Source organism: Antechinus flavipes, chromosome 5 (genome assembly GCF_016432865.1).
Source record: "Antechinus flavipes isolate AdamAnt ecotype Samford, QLD, Australia chromosome 5, AdamAnt_v2, whole genome shotgun sequence".
In the NCBI taxonomy this organism is placed as follows: domain Eukaryota; kingdom Metazoa; phylum Chordata; class Mammalia; order Dasyuromorphia; family Dasyuridae; genus Antechinus; species Antechinus flavipes.
Window position 1 is genome coordinate 156,013,497 of NC_067402.1, and position 20,393 is coordinate 156,033,889.

Consider the following 20,393-nt stretch of genomic DNA (forward strand, 5'->3'; position numbering starts at 1 on the left):
ACTAATGCATTGTTGGAGTTGTGAACATATCCAATCATTCTGGAGACCAATTGGAACAATGTACAATGGGTAATCAAACTATGTAGACCCTTTGATCTGACAATAAGACTCTGGCCCTGTATCTCAAAGAGCTCAAACAAAGGGGCAAAGAACCTACTTGTACAAAAAATATTCATATCAGCTCTTTTTGCAGTGACAAAGGACTGGAAATCAAGATGATAGCCATTACTTGGGGAGCAGCTGAACAAATTATGTTCTCAGAAAGTAATGAAATGCTATTGTGCTATAAGAAATGATTGCAGGAAGATTTTAGAAAAACCTGGAAATAATTACATGAACTGATTCTGAATGAAGTGAGCAGAACCAGGAGAATATAGCACACAGTAATAGCAACATTGTATGATGAACAACTATGATTCATTTAGTTCTTCTTATCAGCAATTCAATTAACCATGACAATTCCAAAAGACACATAATGGAAAATGCTGTCTACATTCAGAGAAAGAACTATGAAAGCTGAATGCAGGTTGAAGAATATTATTTTCACTTTTTTGTGCCTTTCCCCTTTTCTTCTGTTTCCTCTATCACATAACAAATAATGTGGAAATATGTTTAACATGATTTCATATGTATAACCTCCATCAGATTGTTTGTGGTCTTTGGCAGGATGATAGGAGATAGAAAAATTAAAAACTCAAAATCTTATAAAAAAATAAATGTTGAAAATTACTTTTGTGCAATTTTAAAAATATATATAATACTATTTACTGGAAAAAAAAACCTCATCCTTCTTTATCTGAACATGGTAAAAGATGGTTGAACACAATTATATGCTTACACACAAAGTGTTTGTTGAAAGACTACATCAAATTCAATAGGACAACCAAATGTTGATAGGGAAAGAATATTTGGGAAAGGATACTATAGAAAATATGCAAACAAAACAAACTTTGCTGATCTTGAAGGAGACAAAGGAAGAAATAAGAGAAGACAAAACTGAGATCTAAGGGGACTTCCCTTTGTGAATGGTAGAACTATTATGGTATGTAAATGTGCTGGCATATTAACATTATATAAGAAAAGATGAAACAATTTCAGAAAATCCTTGAAAGTGTGAATTGATGCAGAATGAAGTAAGCAGAATACCAAAGCAATTTTTATAAATACATCATATACAGAAGGACAATTCTCAAATTTTTAATCTATTCAAATCAAGTATTAACTATACCTCCAGAGGACCAATAGAGAGATCATGGACTATATAACACACACACACACACACACACACACACACACACACACACACACTCACAATCACTAATAATGGGATTTGCTTGACTACGCAGATTTTCTTCTACAAGATTTATTTACTAGTTCTTAATCATGTGTGTGTGTGTAAGTGATAACACCTCTTGGCAGTTTGGCAAATATTTTGTACCCCTTCTCAAAACAATGCTTTTGTTTCCATAAAATAAAATGCATAGGATTACAAAGAAAAACTTTTATATTTAGAGTAATTATAAAAAAATTAAAAATAAATTCATGGATTCCATGTTAAGAATACCTATGCTAAAGTCTTTTGTTTGTAAATGGAATTTCGCATTGGATTTTAAATTATGCTGAAGAGTTTAGCCTAAAAAGTCCTGATGTGGAAGGCTTGAGGAAGGGAATGTGAGGGGAAGATTTAGGTAAACCCCAAAGCTCAGACTACTATATGCATTTGAATGAATAGTCCTTTGAGTTGATCTATCAATACATACCCTAGATGAGCACTGTGATTGGAAAATGAACTAGCTTTAGAATTAACTGAAGAAGGTAAATCTTAGCTGGCAGGCTATATACTACTTTCAACAATCTCAAGCTTATCTTTGATTAAAAAAAAATAACATTTTTAACACAAAATTCTTCTGGTGATGCTATGTAGTGGTGATTCATGGAATAATATAATCTCCAAAGAATCAAAATTGAGGGTTATCCCAAGGGTAATGGAGAGACATTTAAAGGGCTTAATAGAATGCAGCATGATACAAATGATGAATTACAGGAAATAAACAGTGTTATGTCTTCATCAAGAAATATATAACCATAAAAAGGAGTTAGGCTGATCACACAGCAAGAGTGAGGCGTAACAGATGCACAGCCTGAATGCTTTTGCACTGGTAACCTCCTGCTATGCTTTATTTCATACTTTATTTCATAGAATGTTAGAATCCCAGAGATTGTAGCATCCTCAAAGAAAAATAAATAATAGTCGTAATTCACAGGTGATTTTTTTATCTCAGTTTGGATATTGAATTTTGGACTAAGAGGAAATATCTAAAAGTTCCATATCTTCCATGAAAGCCTAACAACAGACCTAAGTAGCACATCATTTGATTAGAAACTAATTAGAAACTAAATCCCCTAGACTTTTAAAAATGCCTGATAATAGACCTAAGTCTCAATGCATTTTATTGGAAATTAACTTCATCACCCAGGCTCAAGAGAATCAAAAAATTAAACAGCCCAGCAAAATAATCCAAACATTTATTAAGTTCCTACATGCAGTAATGGACTAAGTGCTGATGACACGAATGAAGCTTTGCCTGCCCTCAAGAACCCTATATTTAATTGGAGGAGAATGGAGAACATATAAATCTCAATGTGGATTTCTTCAGAGAAGTTCTGACAAAACAAGGGTCCTTCTAATGTCTTAACATGGCCTTAACCTCATTACCCAGTGGCAGATTTTAAGAAACAAAGTCTTCTACTATACTGGTTAGAATTCCTTGAGAATTTTAGGACATAATTTTCATTTGCCATCATTTGAGTTATATTATTTCTTGCTAGAGGGAGCATATGCAGCATAACTTGTAATTAAGTATCTGAATCACAGAATTTGCAACAGGATAGAAGAATTTTCTGTGTACCACAACCTTGACAGAAAGCACTGACATGTTTTCATGGGAGATTGCAATTTAACAGTACTTGAACTTTTTCAATAGGTAAAAAATAGTACTCAATTTAAGTATTTTTCCTATTGATTCCTCAAGTTTTTCTAACAAAATCTCTCCCCTGTTCCTAATTTCCTCAGAGAACACTGACAATTATTGACTTCAAAATCATTTCATATTCAAAAGCAAAAAAATGAAAAAGGAGTATATCTCCTAACATTTATTTAAATATTCCAAAGCTATCTCTTTGATGATAAAATAAGTCTTTTATTTAATCAAATAAACTCAGTCAAGTAAGGGAATTTCATAGCTTCATAGATTTATAATTGGAAGGGCCCTCAGAGGCCACTCCATAATTTATAAATCAGGAAACTGAGACACAAGTAAGTTAACCAACTTTGTCAAATAAAGAAGAGACACTAGGTCCAAATTTAGCTCAATAAATCCAAGTTCAGTTCTTTAAATCTATCATTACTTTATAACTATCAAGTTTTCTCCAATTGATAGGTTTATAAAATATCTTAGTACCGTGCCTCAGTAACTATTATGGAGGTTGGCAAGCACTTAAATGCTTGTTGATGCACTGAAGTGATTTGAATTTAGTTATTCAAGTGCTAAAGATAAAAGCAGTCAAAAGGGGTTCTTAGCCTGGGGATCTGAGTTCATATTTGCCCTCAGATACTTACAAATTTTATAAGCATTTAACATCTGTCTGCTTCAGTTTCTCTAACTGTAAAATTAGAATCATAATAATGCAAACCTTCCAGGGTTGTTGTAAGATTGCTGGAAATTAACCTGATCACCCAGGCTTAAAGAGAATCAAAATAATTAAACAATTCAACAAACTGATCTAAACATAAAATCCAAAAAATAATATTTTTAAAGTAATTACTACAATGCTAAGCATGTAATAGGTATTTTTAAAATCTTTCTCCCTTATTTTCAATACATTCCCTCCAAAAATAAGGAGTTATTAATTTTAGAAGCTCAGTTAAGATAAAGTAGAAAGCAGCTTTGCAGTACATTACCTATCTTTTCCTTCATTCTATCTTGCTCAAAAATTGTTTTCTGTAATTCCTAGACAGACTCTTCAGAGTAAGTGAAATTTTGAGGTTGTACATTTGTCCTTTAGGGTTATTTCTCTTACCATGGCCTCATCAGGCAGTAAATGATCATATAATCTGTGGCTGCCCTTTGCACAAATAGGATGATCTGAATATGTTCCCAACTACTGACCATTATGCATAGTGATCTGGAACATTTATTTCCCCTTGTAGTTTTATAATGATAATTGCTAATAAATGATAATAAATAATTGTTGAATGGATGAATAAATAATCTTAGGCTAAGATGAGATTTTTCAACAAAAAAGTTTTGCTGTAGTGTTAGTTTCATTTTCTTTTAAACTTTTTTTCTCTTGAAGTTCATATTAGTCTGCCTTATATAGTTTTTTAATCTTAAGATTGCTATGCCCAACCCTGAAGTCAGAAGGACATGAGTTCAAATCTAGTGTCAGACACACTTCTTAGCTGTGTGATCCTGGGCAAGTTAGTAAGTCACTTAACTCCAATTGCTTCAGCAAAAAAAAAAAAAATACCCTAAAGTCAATGCAAATATTTAAAATATATTTCAAATTCTCTATGTTAGAAGGCTTAGTAAAAGCATTTAAAAATAAGATATATGGGCATCCTAAAGGTTTTATAATATAAGAAATAGATTTTAATACCAATAAAGAAACAAATATGTACTATATTCTCATCTTAATTTGGGTTTATTTTCAGTTTTAGAATGGGTTAGGTTGCAGACTTCAAGTTTTTCTTTTAATTCTTCAATTATAGTCCCTTTAAAAAGGGAATATGATCTGGCAATTGAGAAGCAAATAATTCTTCATATTTTTCCTGACTTAAATGCTAAGTATATGGCTTGAATATATGTCATAAGGATAACAATTAAACCTTTATTTCCAAAGAAGAATTTGAGGTTTTCCACAATCTATCTACACCTTACTTTTTCAGTCTTATTTTTTTACAATCAGTTCCATGGAGTCATGTTGGAATATTTACTATTCCTCAAGCATATTTTTGTTTTGTTGCTATTATGTTTTTGTTTATGATATTGCCTATGTCTGCATAGCCTATTATATAGTCTCAATAGATTTGAAATCATCTCCAATTTCCCCTTCTACTGACAATGGTATTTTCCCTCCCCTCATTCCTTCCTTCTTCTATTCTCTTCTCTTCTCTTCCCTTTTTTTCTTTCTCTTTTCTCTTCTCTCTTAATAATTTATATTTTTCTGGACTTATATTGTATTTTAAGATGTATTATATTTATTTATATTCATAGTCACATCTTTAATTGTATCATCTGTATATTATAGTCTTCTACTATATTGCATGTTTCATCAGAGCAGTATCAAATATTTCACTATAGATATTTAATATCATCTTAGTGAATTGAATTAAGGTGACTATTGGATTCAAATCCATCTGCAAACCATCTGCAAGCCCAATTTCCACTTGGTTGTGCTATTACTGACTCATGAAAGAAATAAAGAGAAGAAATAATTTCAACAGACATTCTATTAATGAAATAAAGAATAGCAATGCGGAACTTCTCTGAAATCCTTCTGTTTAAAGGTAGCAAATGTGGCAAATCACTACATCACTATTAATCAACCTCAAAAAAGAAAAAAAACACATTTATCAAATCATCTTACCAAGATATATATATTTGTCTTTATCAGCAGTTTTAAAATATGACATGCATAAAAGTAAATTACATTAATAAACTTTCTATTCTTTTTGAAGTCTAAGAACCTAAAACTCTGAAAACTTGTGGTGCCTTTTTAAAAGTTCAACACTTAAACTTCAAACAGAAACATTACCTATAGAATTTAAGTGTATCAGGAATTAATTTCAGGGAAAAAATGAAAAAAAGCCCTGAGAATAGGGCTACATATAGGAAATATGGACAAATCTAAGCTTTTGGGAGTCTAATGATTCAACAAGAATAATGAAATCACAGAGAAGTGATGAGAATGAATTCATTTTCAGAAAAACTTAAAATTAGATTCCCTGAACACATTTATAAATCCATTTGCTGTGGTATTGAGTAAACATGCAGCATACAAGTATGCCTTTCAACATAAGAAAAAATAAAATATGTACTCGTCATACAGTAAGAAACTTGACAGTTTAATATAAGGGTGGTGAATGGCTGATAGATTCAAGATGCAGCTTGACCTTCTCATATTTTCTTAACTGCCTTTTTTCTACTTTCTAGAAGAATGGGAGTCATCATCTGAGAATAGTTGACTTTTAGATATGTTGAGCTCTTTAACCAGACATAATGCAGCCATATGCAATGTTACACATGTAATACATATTTATGTACAATATATTAATTTCTCTGGCTTAGTCATCCATTGCAAGGATAAGCTTCAGATTGTAACTTCTTTATTTTTGTGTATGTGTTTATTTTGTAAATGACTTTCTTTTAATACTAAGATCAAGATGAGCATTAGCCATAGTGCATTCAAGTTCTAGAATTTTGAAGGACTATTAACTGTTTATAAGAAATACTAAAAACAAGCACAAAATCTCACAAATCTTTCAGTGCCCTCCAGAAAAAGCTCTTATCATTTAATCAATCACCAAATGTTTATTAAGAATCTACTATGAGTCAGGGGTTGGGGACACTGAGTATAAATTATAGATGACTTGCTGGTATGCTTTAAAGGGAAGATTTACCCTAACAGGAAGCTCCTTATGCTCATTAAGTTGTATATTTCTGATATATATTGAATAGAAGAGTAAGGAGAGAACAAGAGAAAAGAGAAAGAGGAAGACTAAGATAAGGAAAGAAAACTGAATGTCAAGATGTGAGAAAGTGTGCCATAATTTTAGAAATGATTTTTGTTATTTGGTCATTTCATTCATGTCTGACTCCTCATGACCTCATTTGGCGTTTTCTTGGCAAAGATACAGGAGAGGTTTACCATTTGTTTCTCCAGCTCATTTTACAGATGGGGGTGGGAGGCAAGCAGAATCTAGGAAAATACCTTAGAAGTTGCAGGAAAGCCAACAATTGGCAGATTGGAAAAGTAGTCAGATGAATATAAGATTTAAAGCAAAAAAAATTCATAAAACACAGCTCTCCCTTCACAGCCTCTCACTTCGCACATAGCCAAATCGGTCAACAAGATCAGTTCATTTTATTTCCTCAGCATTATTTGAATCTATACCACCATTTTAATGCAAAGACTTAGCATCTCCTATTTTGACTGATGCAATTGTCTCTTGATTAGCCTCCCTCATGCCTTCCCACTTCAGTACATTCTCCCATGTAAGAAAGGTCTGACTATATTACTATCCCTATTCAATAAACTTCTGGGGCTCACCACCTTCAGGATTAAATATAAAATCCTATCTTTGATATTCAAAACCCTTCATAAACTAGACCCTCCTACTTTTCCAGTACTCTTACACACCTTATTAATCTCGGATGAATAAGTCTCGGATCCACTAAAACCGGGCTTGCTGACATTTCTTGTACAAAATACTCTGTCTCTCAATTCACTGAATTTTCACTGACTGTCCTCAATATCCGAAATTCTCTCTTTCCTTTTCCCCATCTCTTACCCTCCCTGAATCTGCTCAAATCACAGCTAAAATTCTACCTTTCCTTACCTCATTTAATGCCAGTATCTCTCTCCTTTTGATTATCTCTAATTTATCTTGCATAGATTGTTTGTACAATCTATATGCATGATGTCTTCCCCATTAGTGAACTTTTGTTTTTGCTATTTGCCTTTCTTTGTAATACAAAGTACTTAGTACAGTGCCTCACACATAATAGGTGCTTAATATAATAAGCTTTATTGATTGGTTGACTATCCTCCATATTCCATATTGTCACCATCCTAATATAATCCTTCATTATCACCTAATGATATTAAAATAATATCCTAAATGATCTTCCTGGTGTCTTTGTGATCTTTCATACAACTGCCAGTCATATCTTCCTCTTACATGGATCTAGTAATGTCATTTCTATGCTCAAAGCTATTCAATTTCCTCACATGAATAATACCTGTCCCTTTAACTGTTACAAAAGGTTTTTCGTAGTTAGATCCCTTCACTCCAATATAATCTTAAACTACTCTCTTCCACATACTTTATCCACTATTCAGTTCTTATAATTCCAACCTTCATGTTTCTTCTTCTGATTCCAATGTGTTGAATATTCCTCCTATTCTCTTTTCATCTGTTTATTTTTTAATTGTCCTGCAATCCAACAAAAATATTGCCACTTCTATATTTGTCTTCACTTTGTCCAGGAATGACATTTCCCTTTTTGGATTTCAAACAGCTCTCTACTTGGATCTAATAAACTAATTATGTTTTATTTGTATTATTACTGGCTGTTTATATAACTGTCATAACTCTACAAGAGTAAGCTTTATGAAGGCAGGATATATTTTATAAATTATAAATTCTCACTACATAATGGTATGCTCAGCCAACTCTGTTTATAAATGTCTATATCTTTAAGCCTAGTCTTTTTATATTTACTTCTTGATTTTGGCTTTGGATGTACTCATATATGTATGACTTCATCTCTTCAGTTTTAAAATTACTTTAATAAATCAAAGTCTAGTGGCACAGTAAATGGCAAAAATAAATGTCAGAACTGTGGTTCCTTCTTTCTCATCTCTTCCCTTCCCTTGAACTGCTTAATTCAATAAATTACTTCTCTCTCCAACTTATTTTAATTAACTACTATATGACAATATATTATCTAAATGAATTGATGCTTATGTAATTACTTCATGGAATTTCTGAAATAACGAAATGTTTTTTATCAAATGTAAATTGGTTTAAATTATTTTACATACTGTATAGCCATAGAGTTAAAAGGAACCTTAGAAATTATTTAGTCAACTTTCTCATTTTACAAATGGAAATACTGAGTCCTTGACACTTCATCAGTTTCACATAAACTTGTATATAAAAGCTAGGATTTGACACCAGATTTTTTGATATAAAATCTATTACTTTCCCCAATTCATCATGTGGTTTATTTTCATGAAGTAAAGCTAAAAATAAAAATTATGTTGTTACAAGAAATCCATTTTATATCTAACTGGTGTTATTTCAACCTAAGAGAATTGTGATGCCATTTATTTTAAGTAGCACATATCCTCATTTAAAAAAAAAAATACTTCTAATGTTTTACATATGATTTTAAGTCAACCAAATTCTTTTCATTAAACCTTACACAAAAAGAATAGGACTTTTGTCTTAAGAAAGATATGCTTTGTGTTTAAACAAGACTATATTTTTAGGTACTCTTAAAAAACGATGATTGTTCCCACACTTAATAGCCATATATTAAATTGCGGAATAAGATATTTCAATTGACTGTCTCTTATAAGGGCTCCAGAAAACAAAAATTGTTCATAATTATGACAAAAATCTTCATAGAATTTCAATCACATAATATACAATGGATGTTGAATTTAAATTTCAGTTGAGAAAAAATACACACATGTCACATTATCACAATGAGCACCTCTCAAGTATAACTACACTGAGGGAAGTCAAAGTGCTGATTTCTTTAGCATCATTAGTCTTGATTTGAAAGACCCTTCCAGCTTGTCTTCTTTCACACTAGATGCTGGTGGGAAGAGTAAAGACATCCAAATTCCAATATTTTGAAGAAATGTGTATTTAACAACTGAATACATGCTAAAAGAAATAATTTACAGCAGCAATTCCATTTACATTTTGTCTCCAGTTCTCTAGTTCCCATCTGAAATGCAATGATAAATACAGAGATGGAGAAATTTACTATCTGGCAAAGAACATGCTTAGTGAATGGGCACACACCTTCTGCCCTTAAATAGCACATAAACCACCTTATCACCTGCATGGTGAAACCTTGCATTTTAAAAGTATGTTGAACACATTGAAATGGAGTACCTATAGATAGCAGTACTTTACAGTGTACCCTCTTTTCTATTCAAAAGTATTTACATCTCTTTTGGCTAATGTGTAGGTAGCAAAAACTGAACTATTTAACACATACCATTGAAACCCACTAAATAATACATAAAATGATCGATCATTAAAGGTGCATTCACATGCATTTATTTTTACACTTTGAATTCAATCAGATTATATAACTTTGCAGTGATGCACATCGTCTCTAGCTTTATATTTTATTATATTTCTTTTGAACCTCATAGTTCTTATGAACTTTTAAAGTAAATCTCATGTCCAATGATCCATAAATATGCAAATGGAAGGTCAGTGAAACAAAATGTGATTGATTTTGTGTGTGTGTGTGTGTGTATGTGTGTGTGTGTGTGTGTGGTGTGTGTGTGTGTATGCAAACTGCTTTCTCTCAATACACTTTGGCAGAAGATTTTGTTTACCTGAATATAATGTGTGTTGAAAACTTCAAACTAATGATTTACTGAGTCAAGCCAAGCCAATATTTTATCAAAGTGCTATAGCATTTCTTCCAAATAGTAGCAAATGAAATAAAAATGCATTCCAAAAAATGGAGGGCATCCCTGGAGTTATCACATATCCTCTGTTTTGAAGCTTAATGAGACAATGGATACTTCTGTTATAGCAAATAAACTCTTTTCAACTTAAAGACGTCCAAATTTAGAATGAAATTCAATACTACCTTTTTAGTACAGTTGAGATATTTTATGATGCTAGAATTACCTATTTTCTGAAACCCTCCTTGTTCTTTTGTCTGTAATTCTACAAGATTTTCCATAAAGAAATATATCTTGATTGTGAAATGACAAAACAACATAATATCAGTCCATGAAGATTTCCAATTGAATCCAAACTAATTTTTTAGCTTTTTTTTTAAACACATGCCACCAAATTGATTATTCAAAGTGATCATGAATACTGAAACTTTGCCTTCAACCTGTGAAATATTTCAGCTTATGGGGACTTTTAAAATTCATTGTATTCCAAAGTGAAAAATTAGTGACAAATTAATTAGAATCCCAAAATTACTATAGTCAAAACCCTGTTGTCATGTCATTAATTAGCAATTTTTTCTCCTTGAGAATTGTAAAAGGCTTAGGGAGAGATCCCCCCGAAAAGGCAATGCTATACAAAAATAATGTTTTACTGATAATGATTTAACTAACCCTAAGTACAACAAGTCCCAATGGAAAGACAATATGGTAAACAAATTCTTGTTTGATTCTGGATGCTCTTTCACAAAACTGTTTTAGGAAATTAGTATTTTCATACTTCAAAAAAGTTATCTACAATTATGTTATGTTCTGTTTAAATTAAAAGGCATATTCATTAAAGAGAAACTATTGCCTCAAGAAATGAGAGTTATGGGTAGTTAGGCTTTGTTGGTATTGATTCTCAATTGAGAGAGGCACTATTACTTCATAACCTCATTTGGGAATGTAGACTATCATAAATATACTTGTTTTTCACCTTTTCATAGTTTTCCTATTTGACTCCCACTGAAACTAAGACAAATCTTTGCTACATATGAATTGTTTTGTGTGGATTTTCTACATTTATGGACAGAATTAAAAGAATATTTTTTTTTCTATTCAATTAACCAGAGATAGTGGCAATAACTCTTAGGTAATATGTGCTTCATTTGTTCTTCACTGAGCTACAATAAACAATTAAGATACATTTTTACCAAATTCTTTGCTGTTTCTGTTGGTGGGGACTGTGTTTGTATATGTCAGGAAATATAGTTTGCATTTATTATAGGTAATATTTAGAACGGAGAGGGAGTGAAAGGTTTCTGTTCTTTTCCTTTCTACAGAGAACTAAGGCATGTTTTATACTTATGTTTTAGGGATTAACTCTTTAAGCTATATGCCATATAAAACATATAGCTGTGTCTGTGACTTGGATGAAAGATTTTCCAAATGAGAAAAAAAAGCAGCACACAATTGGAATTTTAAAACAATAATTAAAAAGTACAATATTTGTAAGACAAAAGCCTATTCTAGTTTAGAAAAGAGCTAAGTTTTACTGCATATTTGTCATGGTACATTTAAATTATAGTTTTAATAAAATACATCTTTAGATCAAAGCTGAAAGAAGATATCAGTAGTAGATCAGTGTATTCCACTTTCTTCCTGGATGATGGGTGGTATATGCTTTTCATATTTCCACAGACCATTTTATTCAGTATCATTTTACTCCTCCAGTAAGTATAAACAAGAGTGTTGGTAGATAAAATTCATCCTTGTGTCCAATTTTGGAATATTAATCAGCTTTGTAAATCCATGCAGGTTTTTTTTAATGCTTAGTTCAATAAAAATGGCATTGCTAATGACAGTTTTCCTTCTTTTAAAGGACAGTATGGCAAATGACATTTTTAAGTCTCGAGCAAAGAAAGCAAAACCTGTACAATGGTATCTTTGTAGGAAATGTTGTCAGCTAAATTGAATATCTATGTTCATCGTTGAATCTCCATTATATGTTGGTATTAGGAAAGGAGTTTATTAGAAAGTTAGTCATGGACTTAATTTATACTTGGTGGAAATCAGTTGGATTTCCCACTATTGTAAACATCCACATAATGCCATGATAAAGTTCATGTATATTGCATTTTTCCAGTTATCTGTCTAAACAAGTTTCTACTTAGATGAGGTTTCCAGAGGTAATGCAGTTCAAACACTCCTGGGTGCCCTCTCAAATTCGTGGGTCCTCCTATTTCTACCTTTCTTATTTTCTTGTAGATGTTTCCATTTATTACTATTCACCTGAGAATTGCCTGGCCTCTGTCTACGTTGTTTTCGGTCCCTTTTCCACACTTGTTCACAGAACTCATCCATTGTATTGAGGTTGGGATGGTTGATAAGTTGCATGAAGTCTCTGTACCAGACTTTCTGATTGGGAGTCATGCTATTTGAAATATCCTTGGTCTTAGAAGTATCACCATCATCATCTTTATGAAGAAGCTCTTCTAAGTGATCTGTGTCAATGACTTCTAGGGTCACCTTAAGAAGAGTTTGCATGAAGCCATGTTCTACTGCATGACAGAGATAAATTCCTGAATCTTTCCTTTGTAGACTGCGTAGCAAAAGGCCTTGTTCAGTTTTGATGATACGCTCATCCACTTTGATCTGATGTGTGAGAGGGAAAAAAAGAAAGAGGCATTCTAAATATCATCTATGGTATCTCAAATTCTATTTTTCTTTTACAAGCACAGCATGACAGTAGAATTTGGTTTATATTTTGGGAAAATCTTACAAACATTATAATTTATATCTCAATGAAAATGATATACAAAAAGGTTTAGCATTCCATAGAATGAAATAAGTAAAACAGTACCATTCAATACAAATGGAGTGAAGTTTTTCCACTATAAAGTAAAATTTTATTATATATATTTTTATTATTATTTTACATGCATAATTATTTATATAAAAGATTTTTTTATATAAAAACCACTTCTTATACCCAAGATAATAGATGAAAGAATCAAATATCTTATTTTCTAAAACAATGTTAATGGAAAAAATATTATTTTGGGTAAAGGATGATATTGCAAATGTAGTTTGAAAAAATAACAGTGATACTAGAATTCATGTTTTAGAAAACTCTGAAGAGCAATAGATTTGTAATAAGAGAAAATTTTAAAAAATGAATAATTGAGGAAATTAGAGATGAGCCAATGAGGATAAACTATGTTGGACAGACATTATTATTATCATTGTTATTATTGTTATTAATAGAATGATGATAATTATCTGTTAAGTATATTTTAAGTTTTAGTGATTCTAATTATAAATATGCAATTTTGAATAAATAAATTTGAATAAATAATCTATTTTATAATAATCATTTATTCAATTTTTAAATATAAACTAGCATTAACATTTACTATCATCTATCTAACATACATAGTAGAGACTAAAAGACTGTGCTTAATGCTTCACTGAAGATATGGGAGCAATAATTTATTTTTACAGTTTTTCTCTATTAAGTGATTATATATTTCTGCTGTTAATCCACCCTTTTAAGGATTTTTTTTTTCACTTTTATAACACATTTTATCTATTGAGACCATCTAGTTATTGATACTGAAGCTTTTTTTTTTCAAAACTTTTTGAAGGCCTAGCATATTCCCTGACCTTTCTTTTGGGAATTCTAGATAGAAATGGTCATGCTCTTCCAAAAGGCCTTCTGTTAATTAAACAAATGTGTTTGATATTCCTGAAGTGGTGTTTTTGCATTATCTAACAAAACAGATGCTTCTTCAACTGCCTCTTATAATCAAAGGCTCAACACAATAATTTGAAGACATATTAGATCTTAATCTTGATATTTGTTTCTGCATTTGCATGGTAAATTTCATTTGAAAAATACAACCTGTTACCTTTCTTCCTCAAGATAAAAAATGGCCAAAGGAAGAATTTCATAGAGGAAAAGTATGATTAGACAAACCAAATTTCTTGATTATAAATACCTAGAAAGTTTAAGTAAGTGCACTATCTGTCCTGTCAAAATATACAGTGGAAAGACAAGATATTAACATTGAAATTTGTTCCAGGAGATAACTATATGGACAAAAACTAGCTTAGCGAATTAGTTACATTAAGGGAAAATATTCTCAAAAAATTTGTTAATTTCATTACTGAAGATGTCAATGAATTTTGTCCTTATTTTCTGATTATTCACTGCTTAGCTTTCATTTGTGTGTGGTGTGTGTGTGTGTGTGTGTGTGTATGTGTGCAGTGTGTGTGTGTGTGCAGTGTGTGTGTGTGCATAAATTCTTGGTTCCACATCTGACATATTTGTATATTGGGTACTTTTCATACTTCCCCTTTTTCTCTGGGATATTTTAGACTAGAGCCCAAAGCTATATTATTATAATTAGCATCAAGTAAAGAAGAGGTGAAGGTTTAGTACCAATAAATCCTGGACAAGTCTTGAAGGCAGGTAAAAGATTAAAAATTAAATGATAGAGGCAGCTAGGTGGCACAGTGTATAAAGCACAGACCTGAAGTCAGGAGGACCTGAGTTCAAATCTGGTCTCAGACACTTAATACTGCCTGACTGGGTGACCTGAGGACTTAAACCCAATTGCCTCAGCAAAAATAATAATAATAATGATAATTAATGACAGTGTCAGTTTATAAACTCCATAGAAAGATAGGTACCTAGCCATTGCATCTATATTGTCTTTCATTTGATTATTTAAAGCTCTTCACAGTTTTTCCCCTTCCTATTTTTCTAGTCTTCTTACATATTAATTTCTTCCATAAAACCTATTATCCATTCATGATGGCCTGCTTGTTAGTCTTCATATATGACATTCCATCATTGTGCTATTCGATCAATTGCCTTCTCCCATTCCTAGAATGTTCTCCTTCACTTCCCCTTCTTAAAATATCTGGCTTTCTTCAAGTATGAATTCAAATTCCACATTGCTCAGAAAAGCTTTCCTTTTACTGCCTCAGCTATTAATATTCTTCCCTTTTGAGGCAACCTTCCACTGACTCAGCAAATAGCCTATCTTTATCAATTTAGGTGCATAATTTCTCTCCTCATTAGAATGTAAGCTTTATGAGGTAAAGGAAGGGAAAAGACTGTTGGTTTTTTCTTTCTACTTCCTCAAGTTAGCACAATGTTTTTTATACGGCAAATAATTATTAAATTCTTTTGACTGCTTAATTGATGACTGAAAATGGGTTAAGTATGTTGGTTCTAAAATTTTTCAAAAGGCAAAATGAAAAGACTAGCTAGGCTACCCATTATGACAAACAGAGGGAAATTATTAAGGAAGACTTTAATAATAAAAGTTGTGTTGAATAATAAAATCTTTGTAATCTTGTACCTCTTCTTTCCGTTCCTCATTTTGTCTCTGGAATTGCCAATATACTAGAGCACGTTGAGACTTGGGGCTGCACTCCAAGAATGTGCTACTGTTTTCTACTCCATAGATGATTTTTTCTTCAAAACCGTGGCCATTGTAGTTATCTGTCAGTTGATAAAAATAGATAAATAAATGAATAAATGAAATGAAATGGGAGAAAAGTAAGAAAGAAAATGACCCTCAATTTCCAAATGTATTTACTTCTTTAGAAAGTCACTTTTTCTTGCCAAGCCTGTATGATATTTCAAACTGATGAGAGTAGCAGTGAATGCATACAATAGGAAAGGTCTGGAAATTGAGCTTTCTACTTATGAAAACAAAATCATTTTTGTTGGATCATATGAAGCACATAACAGAGCTGGTCTGTTAGAAAGTAACATTTTATTAATACAATGCTGTATAGAATAAAATTATCCATATATGATATAAAAAGTGAATGTATAAAATTACTTTCAATGCAATATATTATGATATGTGGAAGTGAGTGACCAGAAGGTATTTAAGCACATGGGATTTAAACTATTTCTGTTGGGCTGTGCATCTTTCTTTGCTAAACAAGAGCTGACCTGGGGTTGCTAGAAGTTTATATTATATAATAAGTGCCCTATAATACTTTATAGGCTTGTTGGAAGGCCAAACGTGGGAAAGTCTTTGAATACTTCAGAAGAGTTATTGTTTTGATATGACTCAGCTCTCCACTGGAACTGGTTATAAATATTCCATATTTTATTATACTGAGGAATTAGTGAATTGGAGAAAAACAGAAAAAAAAAGATATTTAAATAATATATATGAAAAGTAAAGGAAGAATAAAATCAGTTTCCTAAGAATTTTACCCTTGACATAATCTCCTTCAGTGTGGTAAAGGAAACACATTTAATATCAATGGTATCACAAAAGGAGATACTGGGTAAAACTCATTTGGAAAAAAAAAGATTTTTTATAATATTATGCAATTCTGTTTCTATGAGGATACTCCATAAAATCTACACCTGCTTAATTTAATTGAAAAATGTTCAAAATATTTTTATATGCAAGAGAAGTTGACTTTGCAGAAACATGAAAGAAATATTTACTATCTCCTCTGCAGATAAGCTCCTAATAATAACATAATATTTTCTTGTCTAATTTTGGCAATGCTACTCTCTCTCACCAATTACCTATTGTGTTTCTTATTAGATTTAAACCTCTTTTGTTTCTTATCAGATTTAAATTTCTCATGCTGTGTTTAAAGTTTCCCTAAAAAGATCACCTCTAACGTCCTCCATCAATTTCCAATATTTTACATAGAGGACTCACATTTATATAGTGACTTAAGTTTCACAAAGCACATTCTTTACATCTTTGGCAGGGAAGTATCTAAGTATCATTACTCCCATTTTTCCAGAGACAGAAACCAAAATTCTAAAATTCTGATTATATTGTTTAAAGTTACAAAGCAGGTGAGCTGAGATTCAAACCCAGATCCCTTGATTTCCAAGTCCAGCACTCTATGGACTATGTCATTTTGCTTATAATCTCACATAAATCAATGGTTGTTTTTTCTCCTTAACTTGAATTTTTATTCTTTTAAAAATTCTCTCTAAAGTGTGAAATTCCTCTAACAGATATTTATCTGATCCTTTTTTCATATGAAAAATCTAACACATGAGAAAAAAAAAAGACCTATAACACATTACAACAAATATGTTATTTAAAAACTAAATATGGCATATCATCCTTTGACATTTTCATTCCTAGAATAGCTGTTCTTCCCAACTTCATCTTAAGTACTATTAATATTTCTTTATCTAATGGGTATACAGTGGAAGGATCCAAAAGTGGTGGCTTTACTATCATTCTCAAATGATGTTTTTAACATTAAAAACATTAAAAAAAAACATTAAAACATTAAAAAACATTAAAAAAAATCTGGGCAGGGATTCCCATTAAAAATGGTCTCAGGATCATAGCTTGATAGATGTTATCCCAGCCTTTCTATCAGTGCTTCCATAAGGGTTTGAATATCTATCGGGAGAATTTGAAGCGTTTGCTAGGCATGAGTTATCCCCTAGCACTGTTCAGGATATTTACCTGGATTAAAGCACTGAGGTGGGCTAGAGCCAGAAAGAGAAACGAGTTCTTTGAGTATTTCACTAAGAGGTTTTGGAGAATTGGAATAAGATCTAAGTAATTCGTTATGTGAAATAATACCATTCACAATCTTCCCTCCAGCTCTTCCTTAAAGTTTTACAAATAAGTTTTCACTCTAACGCAATGTCCATTATAGTTGCTAAGATCATTTGCCTATCAAGACATAAAAGTGTTTGCTGGTTAAAACAGTTGATTTTCTTGCATTGATAATCATTTTGTGTTTGTTAAATTTCTCTTAAAAATTACCATTTTTGTAATTGATAACAGATCAGTTTGGATCATCTGTGCTTACATTATATATATATATAATTATGTATGTGTGTGTGTGCGTGCGTGTATGTCTCTGTGTATGTTTGTATGTATGTGTATATATATATATGCATATACTTACTATATATCTGGTACTGTACTAAGTGCTGTGGGCACAAAAAAAAAAAAAAAAAAAAAAAAGAAAGGCAATTTATAGTTCCTGCCTTCAAGGAGCTTACAATCTAATGGGAGAGACAACATGCAAATACATATGCACAAACAAGCTATATACAAGATAAACAGAAGGGAAGGCACAAAGAGGAACGGGGAAAACCTCCAGTAAAAAAAAAAAAAAATTATTTGGGACCAGAAAAAAGCCAGAGAATTCAGTAGTTGGGGCACAGGAGGAACTGTTCTAGAAATAGGGTATAGCTTAAAAAGTGCCTGTAGACATTGTAGAACAATAATGGCTTTTTTATCTTTTCTTTCAATTAGGCAGAGTTCATTATTTCTCTAACCAATCAACAATCTATACAAAGTAAATTGCTTAAGTCATCCTCAAATTGATTTTGTTATTTGGTGCTCAGTATACTAAGCTTTTGTCACCCTTCATTTTCTGATCTCTAACCATAATTCCATCAGAGATTTGTCCCAAATATCCAACTTTACACCAAAGTTAGCAAGTTTACAGTAAATGTTGAATTCTTCAGAAGTTTGTGCTGTTCATATGCTTTTCCTACTACTTAATCTTTTGAAGAAAGTAGTACAAAGGTTCTAGTATTCATACTCTTCAGTTTGCTCGTTTACCTCATGAGGATTCTAAAGTAAAATAATCAAATGTTCTATAGGATGAGGTCTCTTTGTTTCTTTTGACTTCATTATGAAACCAACATTAGTACCTTTCTTATATTCTCATCAACAGAACCTTTACGTTAACTTTCTACTGAGTAAACTTCTTTTAGTCTTCTAAGATAGTCAAAAAGCATGAAGTAAGTGCTTACTGTGTGATTGGTATTATGGTAAATTCTGTGAATATAAAGAAAGGAGGAAAATATATATATGTGTGTGTATGTGTGTGTGTGTGTGTGTGTGTATGTATGTATGTATGTATGTATAGCCCTAGCCCTCAAGGAGTTTATATTCAAATGGAGAAAATATAAAGAACTATGTATATGCAAAAAAAAAAAAAAAAAAGGCAATGTAGATGGAAGGCAATCCAAAAAGGGAGAACATTCTAATTTTCTTTAAAGCAACCATATCATTTTGAAGGTAGTTTGGTGCCTTCAGGAATATATTTTTCCTTGATTGCTGAACAAAGATCTCACAGTGAGTGCCAACTAAATTAATATTAGTAGATGGTCCGAACACTGAGTGATACTTTTAACATTCTTTTTGTCTTTCTCAGCATGTCTTCCACAATCATTGCAGAAGAGTAGTAACACACTTGGAAGGGTTGAAAAATCTCTCTGCTAGTCTAGATCCCATTGGTTAGAAACTACATGATTCTAAGTGTTTGGAAATGGTTAGTTACAGTAGCCCTTACTACCACATTAGGTACAATTAGGAATCAAAGATAGTAAGCTGTGATTTTATTGGTCTAGACAATGAGGAAACTACTCATTTCTTTCTTCAATCATTTTCAGTTGTGTCTGATTCATTGTAACACCATTTAGGATTTTTTGGGGCAAATATACTGGAATGACTTGCTATTTCCTTCTTCAGCTCATTTTATAAACGAGGAGACTGAAGCAAACAGAATTAAATAACTTATTTGTCCAGGGTGACAGCTAATATACAAGTCAGTATTTTCATTCAAAGATTTGCTCTCTGGATGACTAAGAGTTTAAATGCCTTGCCCAGGGTAACAGTATATATATATCTCCTATGTCTCCTTGGCTCATATATATATATATATATATATATATAATATATATATATATATATATATATATATATATATCCTATGTCTCCTTGGCTCCTATATATATATATATATATATATATATATATATATATATATATATATATATATATATATATATATCCTATGTCTCCTTGGCTCCATGCCAGCTTTCTCTTCCCTACACCATGATGTTCTAATATTCAAGTGATAATTTTGCTACATATACCACCTTAGAAATAAATGTTCAGAGGGAAGTATTCATTCTGATTTTAAAA

At 31.6% G+C, this 20,393-nt stretch overlaps 1 protein-coding gene across 1 annotated transcript in view; it reads right to left on the bottom strand.

Moving 5' to 3' along the window:
* Positions 1–11,895: 11,895 nt before the first annotated feature.
* The window catches only part of SEMA3A (semaphorin 3A), a 288,274-nt gene continuing 279,776 nt past the window's right edge, over positions 11,896–20,393 (bottom strand). Inside the window, exons 16-17 of the mRNA XM_051963284.1 lie at positions 15,795–15,937; positions 11,896–13,077 (exon numbers count right to left, since the gene is read on the bottom strand). Coding sequence (XP_051819244.1) covers positions 12,622–13,077; positions 15,795–15,937 — 599 coding nt within the window. The 3' untranslated portion in view covers positions 11,896–12,621. The remainder of the gene's footprint in view (positions 13,078–15,794; positions 15,938–20,393) is intronic.